This window comes from Cupressus sempervirens, chromosome 10 (genome assembly GCF_028749045.1).
Source record: "Cupressus sempervirens isolate cs-2001-9-10 chromosome 10, ASM2874904v1, whole genome shotgun sequence".
Lineage (NCBI taxonomy): Eukaryota > Viridiplantae > Streptophyta > Pinopsida > Cupressales > Cupressaceae > Cupressus > Cupressus sempervirens.
Window position 1 is genome coordinate 848,938,269 of NC_143127.1, and position 23,909 is coordinate 848,962,177.

Here is a 23,909-nt window from a genome sequence, read left to right on the forward strand (position 1 = left end):
CCCTCCTGTATATTGGCTGTGTGCTAGCATCTGTCCCAAATTTGTATTCTGTGGTATCCTAGTGAGATCCTTAATTGATTTATAGTCAGAAAAAGTCATTGCTTAATTTTGTTTTCACTGCTTCAACTTCCCCTTTTGAATTAGAAACTGTCAACTTTGAGGTTGCCTATATATGTCTTGGTCTGTTTGCAGATACTATGTAAAAGTGTAATGGAATTGTGTTCAGTTTGTTCAAGAATGGCTTGGGTTGGAATTGTATAAAACTTCATTTGAAGAAGATGACCCTTTTTGGAATTGGTTTTACATTAGACAAATGGTGTATGAGAGTATACTCTAGGGATATTAAAAGGAAAGCATATTATAACAATCAGATATAAAAATCCAAAAGGTAAAGTTGATAGTGATATGGGTGAAAGAGGGTAACAAATGGAGGCTCTAGTTTTGCCAAAAATAGAGCTCCATCAATAACCTCACCTGAACTACAAGAATCAAGGATGAAATCAAGATTAGGATGAGAAATCCATGAAACATTGCACTCAAAGCGTCCACAACCTCCCAATACCAAGAACTCTTGCCACAAAGGACCATTGCAACAAGTGGAAATTGGTTTTCTGAAATGCCAATAGAGTAGAGTACCATTAGATCCACCAATCTATAAATATTAACTGCAAATACAACTTTTATGTTTCATCAATCCTGAATATTAGACAAGTAAAACTGTGAATACATGCACACAAACACAATTCAACCAAAGATATTGACTCTAAAGCACAAATACCAAATCTAGACAACCCTCAAAGCTATAAACTATGCAAACCGTACCAGGTCAATCTCTATTAACACAAACCAGAAGAAGTAGCAAAATTGGACAAGGTGAGGGTGAGGAAAAGGGTGTGCAAGGGTGAGTTACTGTTGCACCATAAATTGTAGAGTATCCATTTCAATCACTTTTGTTTTTCATACACTTCTCACTAAATTTCAACCCTCGATGATTTTGAAACCCCAAACTTTGTCAACTTCTAACGAACCTTCATTCTGCACATAGTAAACATAATACAAACCAAAATTTGTATACACCAGTACTTCAATTATATCCAGTCAATAAAGAGATGCCATGATTTTGCCTCGTTTGCAGATTAAGAGACGATAAGAGTACATACACACATACATAGATGTAGACATGCACACATATATACATCCATGCATGCATTACTTCAATTATATCCAGTCAATAAAGAGATGCCAGGATTTTGCCCTGTTTGCATAAATAGACTATAAAAGTACATAAATACATACATGCATACAAACATCCATACATACATGAATGCATGCATCCAATCCATGTATCCATACATACATAATGCATACAAACATTCATACATGCATGCATGCATGCATCGAATCCATGCATCCATACATACACACACACAGACATACATACATACATACATACATAGAGATTACCATAAAACCAAATTATCAGACAAAACAGTATCTCCAAATTACAACATTTAAATAGAAAAAACTGAAAGCCCAAAAACAGTTTGAAAAACCTTAAGAGAGTTTCTTTTAAGAATCTAAAGATGAGGTAGACAGAAAATTGATAGAGAAAGAACTCTTCATAGCACCACTCAATTAACCCAGTTATCCAATAGTTCTAAGTTACAATATGCAGATTATCCATGAAAGTTAGAAGTCACCTGTACCATTTGACTTCCTGTCCACTTAACACAATCCAAGTATTCAGAATATCGCAACAATTCAAAGCAGTACAAAAAGTATGAGAATTGTTGGCATTAAGAATTTGACCAATGTAGCATATTAATCAGAATCTGAATCCCGATTTATAGATGATCTTAGATTTCTAGGTGGCTCGTCCTCATCATCTTCGTCTTCTCCTTTTGCACGAACTATTATACCTGAAATCAGTGCAATAATCATATGGTCAGTCTCCTGATAGATTATAACATTACTGCTCAATCTCCAAACCTATCTTTGCACTCAATCTCACATATAAACTTTTGTTGAGAATATTACAGTCAATGCTAGAGTCAATCTACAAGATACATCAATGAATCACATAGAGCAATATAAAACATGCACAATTGCATTTCAATAACTTTGTGGCCGTGTTACTTAAACTAAATTTGACATTAAAATTTATTGCATCCAATAATTGATTGGAGAGTTGTATGCAGATTCAGCAATAGCTTAGCTAAGATCAAAACGCCTCAAAAACTCACTCAAGAAAACCTCGGGAAAAAAACACTGGCAAGTTTTCCAAATATTTAAATGCATAAATTTCTCAATTTTTCTTTTATACTCACATTGTAAATGTCTCACACACACTACCCAATCCAAAACCACAAAACCATAACTCATCCTCACATTATTTAATTCTTTGATAAACTACAGTGGCAGAACAAAAAGATTGTGGGCAAAGGATCCATCAAGATGATGCAATAGAATAGATTGGCTTCTACATTCTCCCCAGCAAAAAGTTTCACACCAATTTCACAACCCATCTGGTTTTCCAAAAGTGTTTCGCACTTGTTGGCAATGGCTCATTATAGATATTCAAAGATCATAGACGTGCTTGCACTCTTCTCATTCCACATGGCACTGCTCGAAATATACCAAAACGATGTTTTGTTCCTCCTCTTTTCATGAATTTTTCAGCAGTTTTCAAGTCTCACACCCAAATAATGCTACTGAGATCAAAACAGATGTGTATTCTCTAAATGCATTGTTTGTTGTCTCATGCATTTAAGTTCATTTGGTGTATTTATGTGATCATTTTAATTTACTGAGTTTTTACCAAGTCTAAATTCTGAGTCAAGATTTTGGGCTAACAGGTTTTGCTAAGTCAAAGTTTTCAAGGTATGGTCTTCACCCTTACAACTGCATTGCATTGTTTATTAAGGATGCCCTCTGTGGGCAAGGAACTTTGCCACAGTTTGATTTGCTTTCTTTTCCCAAATCCAGTTACATGCCACCTCAAAAGTGACCTGTTTTATAGGGCTACTGCTGTATAAATGAGGTTATTTATTATAAACATCCCTTATTCAAAAGCCAATTGATTACAGGTTATCCTCCTTAGGCTGGTAAGTAATCGCATATTATGATATGACGGGGGCTGGTGGCTGGTGGCTGGGTCTTTGAATTTCTGCCATAGTAATGAATTGTAAATATGAGTAATACAAACAGACAAAACCCTACAAAGAAAACTTCCGGTTTCAAGCTTGGTTTCTTCTGCCAAACAGCCTAAATTCCTTGATTGTAGAAGTTGATGCAGTCAATCCTCAAACTACTCCCAGTGCTCCAAAATAGACCATTAGTCAGTCATGTTGAGTTCATTTTAATTTGTAGCAAGTTGTGTTATGACCTGATTTTTAAATTTCAGGGTAACTTCCCCAACAGTAGTTTGTTTTAAGCTTGAATGAATGTGGTGGCGGAAAGAGCGATTAGTGGATCTTATCAAGATACAGTCGAAGGAAACTCCAGGTTGTGAAGGGACAAAGAGTTATACTTTCTGTAAGAAGCCGTCATATCCAAAAAAAGATTGGAAGACAGAACACTTCCTCCAAAAATAAATTGAAGATGGAAAGAGGTGAAGAAGGTACTGGAGTTAAATGAGCAAGATATAGTTCATGGTATATTCCAAGCAGATATAAAAAGGAAAGGAATTAATGGCCAAATGATAGAAGTAGCTGTTAAGGGAGGGGGAACCCTAGAGGGCCAAATCAAGGGAATGCTTGTTAGAGGCAAGAGATATCAATAAAAAAAAACTAACATAATTTAGTGAAGAACAAGAAAATGCTGAACAGAATTACCAAAATCAGAGACAGTAATGATTGGTAATTATGGAGGAAAAGAAATAATCCCAGTTGGTCAAATTTTTTAAGAGACTTTTGGCTCTGGAAAATGCCAGTGACCCAATTCTAAATCTGAATTTTGGATTGAATTGGACCTTTGATAAATACTATCGAGTACTGACAACGCTTTGCTCATGGCTCCATTTACAGAGGAGGAAGTTAAATTGGCAGCCTTCTCTCTGCGCCCTGGCGAGGCTCTGAGGCCAGACAGATGCCCGACCTTAGTTTGCCATTAGTGTTGGCACTTCATTGGCAGGGAGGTATGAGAGCTAGTGGAAGGGTCTACGAGCAAGAACAGATTTGTCAGAGATATGAACAATACAATTTTTCACCAAAAAACACATCGCAATCCTTTACAGACTACTGGTCAATTGTGCTATGCAATAGAGTATATAAAATATTGGGCAAAGCAATAGCGAACATATTGAAGAAATTGCTTCAAAAAATCATTTCAAAGAACCAGAACGGATGTAATCCAGGCAAAGATATTACAGACAGCGTCATTTTAGCCAATAAATACATTCATTGCTTGTAAAGTCTAAGCAGAGCAGCATGTTGATTGAACTCAATATCAATAAAGCCTATGACAGGGTAGGATGGCAGTTCTTGTTCAAAGTTATAAGAGATTAGGTTTTCCTAGGAATGGATGGACATAATTTTCCAACATATATCCGCAAGGCATGTTACTATATTGTTGTCAATGGATCTCTTGGTCGTTTTTGGGGGGCTTCTCTTGTTGAGGGTGGGGGGCGGGGGAGGAACACGACATTGTTAGGGGAGGCCAATTTGAGGGAAGTGGATACTAGCAAGGAAACTAGCTTTTATAGGGCTCAGTCAGGTCAGATTTTTATAAAGTGACCAAGACCATCTTCTTCAATATTAAGAAATTATGGCACAAGAGAATTGCTAACTTTTGGGTTTCACTATTAAAAAGATTCCAACAAAATATATTGGAGCAACATCTTCAGCGGAGCAGCAAGAACCAAAGGGTAGGGAGGTAGGGGGGAGGACATGACATTTTTAGGGGAGCCTAATTTGAGGGAAGTGGATACCATCAAGGTAACTAACTTCTATAGTGCTCAGTCGGTCAGACTTAAACAAAGTGACCAAGATCGTCTTCTTCAATGTTAAGAAATAATGGCACAAGAGAATAACTTTTTGGTTTCACTTATTCCAACAAAATAACTTGGAGCAACATCTTCAGCGGAGCAGCAAGAAACCAAAACTATGAGAAGATGTAATATTACCAGTAGAAATAAGGAGATTCTTGGAAAAGTAAATGGTTAACTATGGCTGCAAGATTGACAATCTTGAAGGTTGTGTTGGGTGTTTTCCCCATCTATGTAATGTCTTGTACAGAACTGTCTAGAAGGTGACTGCAGTGTTGGAAGGAATTCTATAGACATTCTTTGTGGAGGAGTCAATCAAGCAAGACGGATTCTATGGGTTCACTGGGATAAGGATGTCAAACCAAAATAGCAAGTTGTTGAGGCATTCTGAATCCAAGGTCATTGAACAAAGCTTGGGGTTAAGCTTATATGGAAAATGTGAATCCACGAATAAACTTTTATGTCAGGTAATGCAGAACAAATATCTCGATGATTTGAATCCTATGCGCATCCTCATTGTTGCCAATAACACTAGAAGTTTGGCCACATGAAAGTTCATGAGAGAACATGGGGATGTCATCACAAAGCATTTATCTTGAAGAAACAACGATGGCAAAAGTGACAAATTTTGGTGCGACTCTTGGGAAGCTCCCCCCTATGTATAACGAGCAATATTAGAGTTAAATCTTTCTAATTTTGTTTGTCTCTCTCTTCCATAGATTTACTTCTATTTCTAATGGTCACTCTTCTTATAGGTTTCCATATTCTCTATTTGTTCAATATGGAAACTTTCTCTTTCTCTCTTCAGAATGTTTCTATTGCTCTCTTTGTTCGTTATAGAAACACTCTTGTATATATAGATCATTTATGATCTCTGTTTAATAACACATTCATTATTTTATCATAATATGGTATTAGAGCATGTCAATGGGATTTCATAAAATTTGGCAATTTTTTTAAGAAAATTCGAGCCTCTTTTGTTCTGGATTTTTTTCCAAAAATTTGCTTTTCAAGTTTTAGAAATAAAAATCGTATTTATGAAACTTTTGTGGTTCATCTTTGAGGATTTTTGCTAGAAATCGCAAGCCTCGTTAAGGTTTTTGATCTCGCGATTTCTTGGTTGTAGCAAAAGCCTCTAATTTTTTCAGGGTTGCATGTACTTGCATGTTGTTTGCATGTGCTAGTTTACTTTGCTAAGTCTCATGTTTTGCCACCCTTGAAAATTTCTAATGAGTTTACTTTGCAAAGTCTCGTATTTTGCCACCATTAAAAATTTTGATCCTGTAATTCACAAAGTTGTGTGGAATTCCTTTATGGGTGGTGGATTTTACCATTTTTCCTAAAAAACAAAACTTTGTATTCTCTAGTTTTGATTGATTTTCACCTCAAAAATCACGTTGGGTTTTGATCAATTTTTCATCTCAAAAATTGTGTTGGGTTTTCATTGATTTTTCACCTAAAAAAAATCATGGCTTTTTGCAATTTGTTTTGGAGCATCATGCTCATCTACAAAGTTTGGAGTGTTTGTTGACTTTTCCTCAAATCGTGCTAGCTGTTCTCAATGTTTGTCTCTATCTCCAGGGAAGAGCAGCTCCTTTATCCAACATCAAGTTGGATATTTTATGATGATTTTTTATCAAATGTTTTGCTGATTTTGAGAGGGTTAGTGGTAGACTTGTCTCTTGTTGCAAAGCATTCTGAAGAAGGGGGCACCCTTCTTTATTTTTTATGGGTGAATTTTGGCTTCTTGGTCATTTATATTTTGCAGATCCATGGAGGGTCTCAGTAGTAACAAAATGTTTTGAAGAAACTGTGACCAAAAGACAGCAATTAGACAATTGACCATTAAGGGAGAGCATTAGAGTTAAATCTTTCTAATTTTGTTTATCTCTCTCTTCCGTAGATTTACTTCTATTTCTAATGGTCACTCTTCTATATTTCCATATTCTCTCTTTGTTCAATATGGAAACTTTCTCTTTCTCACTTCAAAATGTTTCTATTTCTCTCTCTTTGTTCATTATAGAAGCATTCTTGTGTACACTTGTATATATAGATCATTTATGATCTCTGTTTAAAAACACATCCATTATTTTACCATAATAAACAAGGGTTTAAAATTCTATAGGATGTTTTGACGAAGGCACAAGGTTTGAAGGTGGTCAATTATCTCAAAGAGAAAAGCAACCTCACAATGCCAATTTTTGAACAGTTCAATCCTAAAGGGCTTGATGTAGTGGTGGGGACTATCAAAGAAAATCATAACAAAGCTTTATATGTGAAAACTAAATATAAATAGTTATGAGGATGGAATTATTTGGTATGGGGCTGATCTCGTCAATGCATGGTGAAATTGGATTATCGATCAATCAGAGGAATAACATATTGCAACCTTAGTGGGGAATTGTGGAAGGATCTATGTTGAAGAAAATGGATTTTGCCCAAAGATGGAGTTTACATTTTCTTAGTACTACATCACAACATGTTGAATGGGGACAAATTAAAGAGAACTGACATTGAAGACCAAGCTACTAGGTGTTGCAACTTGGTGCAAGGGTGGATGAATTGGAGTGGACCCAAATGAGAGGACATTGTGTGATTCTTAAATGGCTTGTTATCTCAATTTAGCAAATGCTTTTGGTGTGGCCTCTAGATAATGTTTGTGCTTTGGTATATTTGGAGATAACGCAACTGTTGAATGATTAATAGGCATGAAAATTCAATGGTTTTTGTTGTTTAGAAAATAGAGAGTGATTGTTAAAGTCCTTAAAAATAAGACTCTTCGAGATGAGGGTGCCCCTTTTACCTCATCGAACGAAGAGAAGCAAATGTTCTCTAGATTTGAAAATTGAACATTCTAGTTGGTAGAAAAGTGACATGATATATTGTCCAAAAGAAGAATCACAATATGGTTGGTGCCCCCCTCTTGACTGGGAGACAAAAGCTCAAGTTTGACAAGGCTGCGAGAGTAATTCAAGACAAACCAAAAAAGGATGTATGGTTAGAAATGACAAGAGTCTTTTGGTTTGGGCCAATGCCAAACACATTGGGATATCCATGAACAATGAGGCCAAACTAGCAGCTTTGAATACAGGGTTTACATAATGCTTCGAATATGGTGTGAATAAGGTGAACATGAGTTTTATTGATATGTATTAATTCCATAAAGAAGATGAAAACTCCCAACTAGCAATTTGCAAACAATATACAAAAGGTTTGGCAGGTTTTGGGTAAGCTAAATTTCATAATAAAGCACATCTACAATGAGGCCAACAAATCAACAAACTTGCTTGCTAATGTGCAGGTAATGGAAGATATGGTAGAGATAATAGATCTGGGTCCTAAGGGATGAGATGGTCTACATTTGATTTTACATGTTAATGACCAAACGGACAATTAAGAATGGACTAAATATATTAATCTTATCCTTCTAGTGTAGGGACAAAAGGATGATTAAGAATTGACTAAATACATCGATCTTATCTTTCTAGTTTGAGCACAACTATATTATGGTTTTGTTGATGTGTCTCTTATGACCTACCAAGATTAGAACAAAATGCTGAGTTACCCTATCCTCTCTTTATCAAAATCATGTCTATGCTAAGATTGCAAAAGGTTATACAATTGACTCCAAGGTTCCTTTTATGTGAGTTCCTTGATTGTGGATAAGCTCAATGGCTGTTATCATATGTTGGCATCACAAAGGGCCTTACATTATGTTTCTGAAGTTGACTGCAAACAATACTGGATATGGGAGCTTTTAACTGATATTGCAATAGAGTACTTTTTTGGGCTTTCATGACTCTGCAAACAGTAACATACAGTAGGGTTGAGGGGTCCTAACATACACTAGCATAGCTATGCTGATTTATGGTCAAGATTGTTTGAGTATTTACTAATATTGTAAGTGAAATGAGGGGCATTACAGAAGTATTTCACAGCATCATGACATTCCCGAGGTTCCAAGTAGGGAAGGCATTGTAGAAGTGTTGTCATAGCATTGTAGGAAAGTCATTATTGTCCCATGCTATGTTAACAGTGTATCATCCTAGAAAGTTAGCACCCATTATTTTGGTAGGTCAAGGACTTAATGGGCCCCATTTTAGTAATGTGCTAGAATGTGGATGCATTTATGCTTGATTTTTCCGCATTTCACTTTAATTTCTCTCCAAACCACTTACACATCTAAGATCTCCATGATTTTCCCGTTAATCAAACCCTCACATGTGTAGATCCCACAAGTGCGACCTATAACTGAGTATAGGTCATTTATCTATACTTAAGGTTCTTAATTTGCAAGATCTCATGCCCTCTCAATTTTGAAGCCCAAAATCACTATAAAAGTAGGCCTTCCTTCATTTACACATCCACAATCACAATCACATGTAAGACATCCAATCAATTGCACCACAACATTTGCAGGCAAGTCATTATCAAGCGATCAAGTCCAAGGTGCATTTCAAGGAGTTCAAGCAAGCGAGCAAGTATCCATTGAAGGCATCCATCCATTAAGCATGCATTCCGTTCATTGATTTGGCTTCATTCTTCATAATAGACAAATGAGTTTGCCATTAAGGGAGGAGATTTACATCTATCTTCATTCTTCTTCCTCTCCATTCAAGCATATAAAGCAAAATACACATACAATCACTCATACATCTTTATCCTTATAGTGGAACTAAATCCATCCATGAAGGTTTGACAAGCAAGGGGGATATTAACGTCTATCATGTTTTACATGCTTTACATATTTCATTTCAAGGTTAATTCTTAAACGGGGGCCTGACCAAGGCAAGCCCCTTTCCCCCAACAATTTCCCCTTTTCCTGTGTGTAGTTGAATATTCGCAAACTTTTGGATTCAGATTTTGCAAGACTCCGAGTTACGGTTTTCGTCGCTTCAGAGATTTCTTGTTTTCAGCCTCTCAAGTAGAGGTCGACCTCAACCTATACCCAAAAGTCGACATTTTCCTAGGACGTTCAAATTCTTCCAATTTATAACTTTGGCCTCTAGGACTCCAGATCCAAATCTATTTCAGTTTTTAATACAACTTGACAATCCATTGTCAGATCTGAACTTTCATCCTCTATTGTTAAGTTTTGAACCAGAAATGTAAATTAAAACTTTAGAGAAACAACAAGAAAGTTTATCCTAGGAAAAACCCTCCTCGCCAAGGGAAACAAACCAGCCCACAAAACTTGGGCATATTTGATTTGAATAAGAAGAATACAATACTCTGCAATCTTGAGTCCCATTCACACAAACTGATAATAAAGAATATCAAGCTCAGACATTTCTAAGTTCTACTGCTCAAGCCCACGCTTAGGAAGAAAACAAGTCACTATATTGCAAAGTGAATCCAAAGCAAAATCTAGAGATAATAATAAACAAACTGAAAGACTATGAATACTGCCTGATAACAAACAATCTGGAGATTGACCACAGTTAATGTCTGATAGTAATTAGACTGAAGATTACAAAATAAGTCCCTCTGAATATATACAGCAGCAACCTTCAAAACTTTTCTTGCAGCATAAACGCTAGAACCAGTTAACATGAGAATATATCACCCGATATATTAAAATGTCCTCAATGATGAAAAATACGACACCGCAATCAAAGAGCGAAGAATGAGAATGTAGAAAGCATGGTGATGTCGTAAAAAGACGAAACTATGAGACTTAATTGTTTTCTTTCTGTTAATGATGATAGCTTTGGTCAAGTAAACATACATGATAATTATCAATAGAATGATCTATGATTCTATGCATGTATGTATATCAATATACATTGAGTATATTGACATACACACATACAAAATTAAATATTAAACCATAAATCATTATATTGATTATTTGAGAATTAAATTACCATTCATGATAATCAACCTGAAGAATGATTATCATTACTATTATTTTCCAAGTATAAATATGTATTTATCGATCTGCATTAAGTTGATATTGAATATCATTATCATTGGCATTTAAATGAGTATCGAGTTAATCAATATTAACTATGATTACTGTCATCTACCATGTATTGATAAAGATAAATTGTGTTGGTTTGATAAGTTTCCCAAGTTTTCAAATATGCTTTAACTTGTAATAGCACTTGTAGAATTTTAAGTGCTTTTCAAGTTACCTTCTCAAGGCATATGTATATGATATTAAGAGGCATGTCTCTTTAATTCTTATAAGTTATCAATAACATTTGCTTACTATCATGATTAAGCATATGATAATAACTTATAATATATATATATATATATATATACACACACACTATATCTAATATATATATATATAAACTCAGTGAGTTTTATCCAACTGAAACTACACTAACATTAACACTCCCTGTTAGTTTAAAAAGGATTAACACATAAGTAAATAGTACACCATTGGTAATATTTAGGAATGACACATCAAGGAAATCTTTGATCAAAAGACTTCAACCATATGATATCAAATGTGTATTGGCCTATCAAAATATCAGCACATGATAATCACCAAATACTACTTTGATATCATATTAGGTAGCATGAGTATTGGCCTATCAGAATATCAACACATGATATTCACCAATGACTCTGAGTAATGGCCTATCAGAACATCAACAATTGATATCCACCAAGTGCTCAATATAGTAATGGCCTATCATAATATCAAGGCGAGATATTCACCAAATACCTATCATATATCTATACAAATAACTTATAGACCGTCAATTTAATGACATCTAACACTTAGCTGTTGATTTACAAGATAAAGCCTTTCATGATCTATTTCAACATTTACATAAAATGTATATCATGATTTTAATTAATTGTAAGGTCATCAGCTCCCAACAACTTCTGCAAGTACAAGTGATAATCATTTGGAAGTCGTCACTTCCTCATGATGTACATAGGGGGCAAGCCCATCCACACATGACATCAAAAGTCCACATGAAGTCACCACGGATATTGTCATGTGGTGTTGTCATGACATCCACCATGAAACATATCAAAAAATAAGGTCTTCACCTCAAACTTATCTCTTGCAGACAAGAATGTATTACAAGGGAATGCACTTGGAAATTCTTCATCACGAAGAAACACTAACCTTTCGACCTCCTTCTCTATCTTATTAATAAAGTGTCAAAACTCCCTCTAAGTCTGACATCAACTTTTCTAACCTCCTACTACAAGGTTGTCTCCGATGAAGTGTTAAATTTCCTCTAAATCTGTTATCATCATTCTAACCTCCCGGTAGCCCATAGTGTCATGCTTCCTTGTTCAACAAGTATCCATCCATATAGGAACGTCATAGTCTAGATATTCACATAAGGTTTTCCAGCCTACATAAATCCTTTATCTTCTCCCTTTGTCATAGAAGCATACTTTGATTCATACAAACATGAGTGAATGTACTAAATTGTGGATTTATCCTCATGCTTGGCAACACAAGATATTATGAAAACGTGATTCCCTTCTAAAGTTTCAAATACATGCATCAACCTCCTAACCTCTTCATCTAAGGTTGCCTTTGATGTAATGTCAAGCTCCCTCTGAATGGTATTTCCTCCTCTTCGAAGAAATGTGTCAGCCACTATCTGAGTCTCATGAAAGCAATTAACAAGTTCTTCCTTCCTTGAATGTTGTCACATATCCATCCTAAAAGCATTTCAAAGAGAGATTACAAATAATTCATAGAAAGGAAATGCCAATACTAGAAGCATACAAGATTCACTAATCCAATGAATTTACATTTAAAAAAATTATGATCATAAAAATACTTATCTCCTGTAGTCAAACAATAATGCCCTTTAGACGATACTTAAACCTCTTGACCAACAGATCCTTCAATTTAACTGGGTCAGTCCTCCTTAGTTCCTCAATGACCAAATGATATCCATAATCATAAACAAATGAAAGCTCCCATGTTGAGCTGAGTTTCAAATAGACTTTCTATTTCTGCATTATATTCTAGCAAGTTATTTCTTCTAGTACTTCTCATTCCAAATTGGTTAGACACTGCACCAGTTTCTCCAAGCAGCGACAGTCCTACAGCAGTTCTACACGGCATTTTAAGACTTTGGATCGTTCACAGGTTTACCCCTCTATTACTAATTTCTTTGTGACAAGGAAGGACCCTTAGTCCTTACCTTGTCTTTTCTCTTGTTTTGTTTATTGCTTTTGTTGCTTCTCAGTCACCGTTTGGTGCTTCTACTTTGGCCGACTCTTCTGTTTGTATGCTTAGTCCCATAAACCTTATTGGTTTTTAGTGGACATTAATAGTATTATCTTATCTTATCTAAAGATCATGCAAAATGACTACTGATTTCAAGTGCTCTAACCAAAGTATGTTTCAAGCAACTAGCCTTTTTATTTTTGTTATTTTGAACCAATATTCATAATAGTTTTCTGATATAATATTTTGTAAATCAACATTTATTTCAAGTATAAACTACAGCATATTAATTCACTGTTAATAACACCATCTCTCCCTTGAATCGAGTAGCTAACGTATTTTATAATCTTGATGCATATTTTATGACCCACCAAATAGTAGAACAAAACACCGGAATATATTATCCTCTCTTGAACAAAGTCTCGCATATGCTAAGATTGCTAGAAGATTACATCATGACTCCAAGGTTCCTTCAATATCAAGTCTTGGTTGTAGATAAGCTCAGTGGTTGATGTGATTTGCTAATGATCACAAGGGACCTTACATATGTTTACTTAGATTCGTTTCAAGCCATACCAGATGTAGGAACTATCTAAAGGTTCTGCAATGAAGTACTTTTTGGATTTTCACGAAATATGCCGAAATGAAATAGTATAGGGTTTAAAGATTCTATTCTACTCCTAAGGAGAGTGATGACAACAGATAGTACTTTGGTGGACAAATTCCTCAATTTACCAAGCCCTACTTCGCCAAGTTATACTACAACTACACATGAACTAGTGAAATCTTCAAAGGGTTATGCCAAATATTTTTCACACCACCACATGCACCATCATGAAGAACAATGTATATGAATGATAGAAGTTAAACATATGCATGAAAGGGGTTCAGGCTAACTTCGCACAACGATTTAGAATCACTAAAACATCAAAAGTATGAACCAAAGGAATTCATCAATACACCATATTCTCCTATTGCAATCACAACCTTTAACTAGGCTAAACTCACTAGAACAAGCAAGCACCAAGACACATCAAGTATTCACCAAGCTTCAATGAAAACTCTATTATCTTAGTAGCTCATAGAAACAATCTCCAAAAATCCTCCTTTACAAATGAGAAGTGACGTCTTTATATAGGTCCTTGATTACAACGGATGGCTCAGATGATCACAATAACCAATGGCCCAGATCACGACACATCAGCCCTAATTAAGGTTAGGGCAAAGAAAAGGAACCTACATTAATGCAATAAGGAATCCACTACTGTAGTGGGTAATAAATGCCCACTATGCATGCTCGTCCAGGAAGGGAGTGGGGTGAAATAAATGACCACTAGAACACCCACCATGCATTAAATGCATCTATCCTTGATTCCCCCACCTAAAAGCGTGGAATCGATCCAACACTGCCTACAACTCTTCTATATTGATGCTTGATGCTGATTCTTGCTTGAATTCTAGAACTGCAATTGCTCTTTCCGCTTTTCCCAAGCTTTCCTCCCAATCTGGTAGTAAGTCCTGAGTGGTGTACATTGTATTCAAAGAGATGGAGTTCTCAAAATCATCTCTTTCATAGACATTCAATCGAAAGAATTCCTCTAACTTGACTTTCAAATTATCAGTTGTCATTTCATCTTCCACCAATCTTTGTGAAAACAAGGATGCAACTGTATTGGATACCCCTTGTTTGATGTTGTCAATCACCTTTTTTTCCATCGAGCAGACTCCTTGGTGAAGCTCTCAAACATTTCCTTAGTTGTGATCACTACACTATACCATCGAAGAAAATCATAGATATCCCCCTCGATGATAACTTGACCATCGATCAATGCTTGCTTTGGGGTCTCCATTAAATTATGAATATCGAAGATCGTTTCATCTTGATAAATATGTTCATCCTCCCATGATTTCTCCATGCACTAGATCCTAGAGAGTGCAGCTAATCCCCTACTATGTACTCATACTAACTCTTCTACATGTTTGAAGGCTTCCTCTTGAATTCCTTCAACCCAAACCTTTTCACCTTGAGCAGCCCACTTGATCCTGTCAATGTCATCTACCACTTCAACAGAAACATTTGTCGAAGGGATGAATGATGGACCTTCCTCTCTTATGGGACGAGGCAAGCCATTGATGTACTAAAACAAGGCTCTAATTTATCTTTTTTGTTTTTCGTACCCTTCTTCCACCTTCTTCAATCTATCCTTCAAAGGTTGGGTAGTCATCAAATTCTTCTAATATTTGCTCCCAGGAGACACGACCAAGATTTATTTCCGTAACATGGTATTCATCTGGAGTAATCTGAATTTTACTCTTGTCAACTGTAGGAGTTGCAATCTGCAAAATTCTGGACCCCGATTCTCCCTAACAACATTAGTAAATCTTTTTGCTTTCCCTTGCTCTTTCGATCGGTTTGCTCGGTTCAAAATTTCTTATATTTCAATTGCTGGATCAACCTCCTTATGTTGACTCTTCTGAATTCGCTACTTCAACCATGGAATGGGTATAATTTGGTCCCATGGCGTCACCAATTGGTTCCTTTGGATTGCTTGAATGTTGATCTCCTCTTCACCTCCTGGACCGTCCACAATCACTTCAGGAGTTGCAACTTCAACATTTGGAAATTTTATTGTTGCTACAGGAACTTCTCCCTCCTCCAAACCAACTTAGGCCTCCATGATTTCTCACTCTAAGATTGTAGTGAGACTTTCTTCTATAGCTATATCTTGATCTTTTCCTCTCCCTTGCATGGATTTTTCAAAGGCATTTATACTTAGTTTATCATGTACTAGGCTAATATTATTAGGAAGCTACTTTACTTGGCCACCAAGATTCCCATTTCTTGGTGCCACTTGTCGCTTTCTCTCCTTGTTTTTCTAAAAAGTTTCTAATTTGATGTTTTTAGCATTAGGATGAAGCTAAGTCCTCACTTACCCAATTTTTTTAATTTCTTTTTAGAATTAATTAAAATCAATACTTAATCAACTTTCATGATTTAATGCAAAAAATCAAATTTCCTTTCAATTTCTCCCAATACTTGATTTTTTGGATTATTTTTCAAAATAACCAATTAAATATCAATAAAATTAATATTTAATTTCCCAAGTAAATCCAAAAGAAAATCATTTTTTAAAATCCAACTTTTCCGTTCATGAAGAATTTTCCAGCATTTCACTTTTTCCGATTTTGATCAATTTGTTTTCAAATTTTCCAAATTTGGGATTTTTTCAAACTTCTCAAAAATTTCGACTTTTCATGACTTTCACACATTTTGGATTCTCTTTTTCTTTTTACATTTTCTTGAATTTTCTCAAATTTTCTATGCTTTGAATTTTTTTCCGAATTCACATCTTTTGGAATTTTCACCATCGTGTGGATTTTTTCACAACCTTTTCCATTGTCTAAGATTTTTTCAACCTTTTCCAAGTTTTTGGGATTTTGAATTTTCAAATTTTCCAAAAAACTCTCATTTAGATTTCGCAAATTCTTTCCCTTCGGAATTTTCATGACGATTTGGATTTTTCCATAGCCTTTTCAATTATCCATGAACTTTCCAAAATTTTCAACTTTCGAAATTTTCCAAATTTTCGGATTTTTCTTTGGTTTTGACTTCTTCACTTTTTGCTCATTTGGATGATGGAACATGAATTTCAATTTGTTTGAAAAAAATTCCATATCTCTTGGATTTTTGTACTTTTTTCACTTTTCCATTTGGATTTTGGAACTTCCATGGATTTCAAATTTTTCGAACAAAAAAACTTTCAAATCTCTTGGATTTTTAAACTTTTTTCACTTTTCCATTTGGATTTTCCAAAATTTTAATTTTCCCAAATTTGGAATTTTCTTAGATTTTCTCAAATTTTGCATCGGCACTCGATAGTAAGGAGAATGTGTGTTTTATACATTTCTAAGATTTTCTCTATGTTGGACACTATCCTCGGCCATAGCAGAAATTTCCTTCGAAAAAGGTGGAGTGCGCAGTTTTGAGGTTGTCATGGATTTTTTGTGGTCCACAAACTTCGGAGAGCATATTCTAAAAGGGGTCATGGAATTTAGATTGGCGGACAAAATCTGCAATGGGCGTGAAAGTGCACTCCACAAACAATGGAGAGCGCACATTTGGGCAACCCAAGGATTACCATCCTTTGACAAGTGGTTTTTTCGCTCCACAAACTGCGAAGAGTGCAGTTTTCCACGAGCCATGGATTACATTAGTTGACCGTTCCTTGAAGTGAGTTGACTTGCGCTCCACAAACTTCAAAGATTTACGATGGGTAGCTCTACTGCAAACAAAATTCAAATCAAACAGAAAGGAACTAAACGGTTTGATTTCCGCACACCAACTAGACTTGCAAAAACAAATGAGGTCCCATACGAATCCACTATTAATAACATCATCTCTCCCTTGAATCGAGTAGCTAATGTATTCTATAATCTCTCACAGTTGAATGCATTCAAATCTAAGTTTTCTTAATAGATTCAGTTCTGCCATTATTGTTTGATTCAGATTTGCACATACATCATAAGATAGATTTAGCAGCACAGTAAATTGTTGCAAGGAGAGCCAATATTGGTCAATGCTTTCCAAAAGTTTCCAATCAGCTCAATCACATTATGCCAACATAAGCAATCCACCCTAATACTGAGACAGTAAAACAATACCATTTCCCTTCATGCCACATATAAACCAATAGCAATGGAAAACATTTTTCACCAAAGTCTTTAGAAGTCATATACAACACTTGCAGGATAATGTAAATTCCACACCAGATATTAGATAGCCTACAATAGTAAATTAAGACATTAATATTTCGTATTGGAAATTAATGTCGACTTTGTTGGTTATCAAAATTGTTGATTAGAAACCTACAAGCCTTGCTTGCTCAATGCTGGGATATCTAATCGATTTTGGCCAACTTGATAGAATCAATCAAATTGACTTAAACTCCTTCGTGTTTTTGGCTCCACTACACCAAGGCTTGTACTCCTGAATCCTGGACAGCAAAACTTGGATCCAAGATGATTTACAGAAAATAAACTATAACACAAAGATAATTTCCTCAAATGGCAAGAATTCAAGGAAAGCTTCTGGATTGTAACTAATGAGTATCATTCTTCGAATTTTGATTACTTTAGTAGAATTGTGAATTGCTGAAAGGAAAATTTTAAAACGAATAATAAGACAAATAAATCAAACTCTTAAAGGAAAGATGCTAAAGTATTGCCAACATATGAATTGAAATTTGTGAGCAAATTAGTGATCAGTGCCAGGGTTTAATTGGGTAATAAAGTCAAATATATATTTCTCACATACAACTTTATGATACTGGTTATATTATATTTGTAAACAATTCAATTATTACGATGCCTCAAATTGTTACACTTTTCACGTATTTAGATCAGTCTATGATGTTTTAACCTTTATATGGACCAAATAGATACAAATAAAGAAAATGATTATATCTTACAATATTTGTATTTATCAGATCTAAATAGTAATGAACAATTTGATGTACTTATCGTAATAATAAATTATAAACAAATGAAGAGTAAAATGATCACAAAGGACAAATCACATATATTTTAACTCTAAAACAAACAAAGATCTTACAGATTATGTTGTAGGAAAATTGGTATTGAAGACACTCTGATTATCAATGCTCCATTCAACACCACTTTGATCCCATAGAACGTTGAAAGTTATGCTCAAAAAATCTGAATTTCATCTGCTTAATTCAAACTTTAGACTCTTCCTTTGAAGAAAATTTAACAAAATATGTACTTTTAAATATGCAGAGCAGCTTTTTCAAGCAAATATGAATGGTAGTCCTTTGATTTTTTATTATACATATTTATAGACACTCAAAGGTGTTCAGTTACTACCCAAACATTGCATCTCTTCAACATTACAACTAACCATTTTTTAAGACATAACATATCTTAATTAACACCGAACACAACTGGCAGTTTTATCATCAATATCTTAATTTTCTCCACCCGATTATTATACTTTTTGTGTCCGCTATTTTGACAAATCAATCCTAATGATTCCATTATGTCTTTGGTGTGGATCGCTGTCTCCTTCACCGCACAGCACACATACCTGCAATCGAAACAAAATAATGTTAGACATGTACATTGAAAACTCCTCAGTCATCGATGAAGACCTTCCAAGTTTCACGGCTCTATCTTTTTTAATTTTGGTTTCCAATGGATTTTCTTCATCAATCATCAATGCTTTACCCCAATCCATATCACAATCTCTTTTGGATTGATAACCTTTTATTTCTTCTGAATAAAGTAGATGTTTTGCAACAAGTGGATGGTTCTGAGCCAAATGCATTAAAGTTTCCAATACATGACATGATACTAGAGATGGAACTCCATCCGATCGTTGTGGCCATGAATAATTCACATGTCCCAATCAACCATATAATCGATATGATGACATGCCATCCGAATCTGAATTTCCAGCAAAAACTTCTACATCAGGAAGCAACACATTCAAAAGAAGATGAACACGGGTGACCCATGTAACACCGTGGGTACATATGTTAAATAACAGATGCTGAAGGGGTCCCTCCTTATATCTTTTTCTGCTCTTTGACGGCTCTTTCTTGTCTCTCCTCTTTTAAACGTCTAAAAAGTCTTTGCTCAATGTGATTGCTCAGAAATGTCCTTGGCATATCCTTTGTACCAAGAACTGCACTCTGTGGTAATGGTTTCCGTACACCTCTCTTTATCTACTCCATGTAACAGTTTGGGCATGTATATTCTAATTGCTCATTTTCATCTCTTTTACCATTGAAAAGCGCACATACTTGATGTTGTCATTTATCACATTTATAACAACACACCCACAACCCTTCAATTTCATCCACATTTTTCTCCTTCTCAAGCTTCAGCTTTGGAAATTCATTTCCATCTATCTTGACTGACTCACCTCGATTTTCATTATAGCATGCTATACAAAAACAGTGTCTTGTATCACCCGTTCCCAAAAAGTAATAAAATGCATTACGATTGATACGGTTCCCACATGGTGAGCAATAAATAGGGGGTGGATCAAATGTAATTGTATCTAAATTACATAACTGGCATGTTTCACCAGTCAATTGGAGCCCCATATTCAGATATTTTTCAGCCTTTGCTTTGCTCTGCCAACCCCACTGTCACAGCCCTTTAACATGTTCTCTTATCTGCTCAGGAGTGAAAAGCTCCGTTAAAGATACACCTTTGATCTTTGGCTTACCAATTTTTTCGAAAGCTGAACAATCAGCAGGTGGGACATCCAATATAGTTTCCTGTTTAACATGCACAGCTACTTGCTTAACTTGCACATAATGGCACATAGGCGGTAAAATGATGAAATTTATTTGACATAAAAATGCTTATAATTCTTCAAAACTCCCAGTAAATACATTTGCTCTGTACTTTCAAGATTCCTGTTATGCATAAAAGTGAAATGCTTACAATCTTTCCCAACTTCTCAAACACAGTCTGCTCCCATTTTGGGCACGTATCCCATCTCATTAATCCAACTGATGGCCTGAAGGCCACAACCCGTTTCCTCCTTGGAAATGAATGTAACATCTTCGACTCAACACAATTCACAGGCTACTCACAACCTTAGCACTTCTATCACAGCGAAAAAGATACAATATCTTCATGGAGAAACTTCTTTCGTACAACATAGATGATGATTCATAAATATTCAACTCTCACATTCACTCAATGGCATACTATGTATTGTTCATCTAAAGCATCTTTTCTTAATAAGCCTCCAACCAACAACCTGCTTGCAATTGAATGGAATGTCAATATCTTAAATCTGAGATGTTTCTTAAGGAAACTCAATAGCATACTGCAGTAGCTACTGCAGACTCAGCGTGGACAGCCATATGCTCTGAGCCTTCATAACCTGCACTGGTAGTATCTACATAACATGTTTCTAAGGCCTGGCTTCTTTATTTGCATTCTGAAAATCAAAAATAGGAGCCTGCACTGACAAAGAATTGGGATATCTTGCATTTAAGATTCAAAACCAGTATTCTTCCTGTCACAATGCTTGGTGTTTTGAAGCATATTGTTTAGACTTCAAATATAAGTATTGGGTAAGATCTAAAAGTTCTCCCTTTTAGCATGACATTTGGGACTCTAGAGTTTGCCAAAATTTAGAGTTCCATCAGACTTCACACTTTGTTCAGATTTCTTTGTTTGCTCCTTTAAGCAACAATAGCAACAATACAAATCTGAGATTACATTAATGCCCAGAATAGAAATAATTCTAAGTTACCAATGTTGATTCTGATATTGATGCGGGTCTGGGTGCTGGGTGCCTCTTGTTGGGAAAATATATCTTTTACAGCACAAATGCAATAACAGTAACACCTACAGGATAACATTTAAAGCTTTTACAGCTTTTACAAGAGCATATGCTTGTTTTTCATTAGTTTCATAATTGAGCTCTGCAGGCTGGAGTGACTTACTGAAAAAGGCAACAGGTTGTTCATAACCCTCTTCATTCTTTTGAAGGAGGACTGCTGCAATAGTGTGAAAGGACGCAAATGAAAAGATATGCATGGGTTTTGTATAATCTAGTGTTCTCAGTATTGGAGCATTTTTTTTGGCATCTTTGATTTCCTAGAACGCTACTGATGGTTCACCCTACCAACTTATCATTGCACCTTTCTTAAGCATTTTGGAAATAGGTCTAATAATCTCAGCAAAATTTGTTACAAACCTCCTTAAAAAATTTACTTGACCAAAGAAAGATTGTATACCTTTTACATTTTTTGGCTTAGGGACCTTCTCTATTGTTGCCACCCTTTCTGGATCAATCTCAACTCCATCATTGGATACTATGTGGCCAAACAATTTCCCCTCTATTACTCCAAAGATACATTTCTTTGGGTTCAGTGGGACTCCATATTTTAAAACCTTTTCAAAGATATTTTCTAGATGCCTGCAGTGATCTTCAGCCTTCTTGGAATAAGCTGTCAGCTAACCCTGGTAGACAACCATGAATTTATCTATGTACTCTTCAAATGCAACATCCATGGCTCTCTGTAATGTAGCTCCTGCAATAATCAAGCCAAAAGGCATCCGAACATATACATATGTTTGCCAAGGAGTTCTAAAGATTGTCTTGAACTGCTCCTTCTCCTCAACCAGCACTTGGTTGTATCTAGAAAAACCATCCATCATGGACATCTGTCCAAAACCAATAACCTATTGCAGCATAACTTCCATGTTTGGCAAGCCATAGTTATCTTTCAAGGAAGCAACATTCAAATTCCTGAAGTCTACACACAAACTAATGTCACCATTTTTCTTCCTAACTGGCACTAGGTGAGACACCCATGAAGAATGTCTGATGGGCTTAATAATCCCCCCATCCGTCAATTTCATAAGCTCTTCTTGCATCTTGGGGGCTAATGTGAGGTTAATAAATCTTTTCTTTTGTCTAAAAGGCTTGATATTTTCTTTTAGGGGCATAACATGCTGAAATAAGTCTTCCTTATAAGCCTTAAGGTCATCATATGACCATGCGAAGACATGCCTAAATTTTCTTAATAGATCAACTAGGGACTTTCTTATTGAAGAAGAGAGAGAGAGTCTTACCTATATATACCTTTTTGGGAGACTCTTTAGTCCCTAGATTTATTTCTTCCAGTTCTTGTGGTTACCTGTCCTTGACTTCTAAATGAATGTTGTCCTTATTGTCAAAGACACTCTCTAAAATCACTAGTCCTTTGGGCACTGTATGTTTTCAGCTGTCGAATTTCTTGTCCAAAGATGGTGTCCTTCTGGTGCAAGAGCACCTAATAAAAAAGAACACAAGGAGGATAATATAACTTATGTGATATATTTAAATTCATTTGAGCCATTTATAATGTATTTGAGTCTTTTGAGACAAGATGTAAAGGCTAGAGAAGCCATTTGTAATAAGTTGTCAAAATTGTTAAAGCGGGTCTTAATATGATCAATAATGTCAAAATGTTTACTTAATAGGTGAATGGATCTATTTGTATCCATCTAAAGTCATTTGAGTCATAATTTTGGTCTAGGTTGGGTTTATATGAAAGTTGTAATGCAAAAATGCATAAAGTGCATAAAATGTTGTCAAAAATGCAAAAGGATTGAAAGAATGTAATGGGTTGGTTTAAAGGGTGGTTTGGAAGTTATAACCAACCAAAAAAGCTATAAAAATGGATGTATGTCGAACCAAAGCATTAATGAAAGAAAGAGATACATTTTGAAACAAATTGGGTAATATTCTGAGTTGTTATTTTGATTGGTTTTTCAGTTTAGTGTTGGTTCCAGGTCTTGTACGGCCATGTATAGCCTGAAAACCATGTAAAATTTGTATATGTGGGTAAAGTAGTGAATAACCTTTCTTTTGGCTTTGATTTGGATTTATTTCATGTAGAAATGACGAAGTTATGCAAGTTTTGGCAAAGCTTGTAAATTACAGATTTGAGGATGCCCAACTATAGTTAGATTGCAATGTTTGGTACAGAAATATTTGGATGAAAAAGGAACTCTATTTATATTCATTGGCAAGATATGTGAACTAGTGTGCGTTTTCAATTGGTTTGAGTCATTTTCATTCAGATTTGTGAAAGTTATGTGTAATTGAGTAAAGACTGGTTTTTAAGGATCTTTGTTGAAGTTATAGACAATGATTTGTGCTTGTAGAACGATTTATGTATTGGATAAATTAATGGCTTACAGAGTATGAAACTAGATTTATATAGG

The 23,909-nt window shown here is 35.3% G+C and overlaps 1 protein-coding gene across 1 annotated transcript in view; it reads right to left on the reverse strand.

The window, feature by feature from the left end:
• Positions 1-1,600: 1,600 nt before the first annotated feature.
• Positions 1,601-23,909, reverse strand: part of LOC149536673 (thioredoxin domain-containing protein PLP3B-like) — a 76,707-nt gene continuing 54,398 nt past the window's right edge. Inside the window, exon 9 of the mRNA XM_089804362.1 lies at positions 1,601-1,919. Within this exon, the coding sequence (XP_089660488.1) occupies positions 1,822-1,919 (98 nt within the window). The 3' untranslated portion in view covers positions 1,601-1,821. The remainder of the gene's footprint in view (positions 1,920-23,909) is intronic.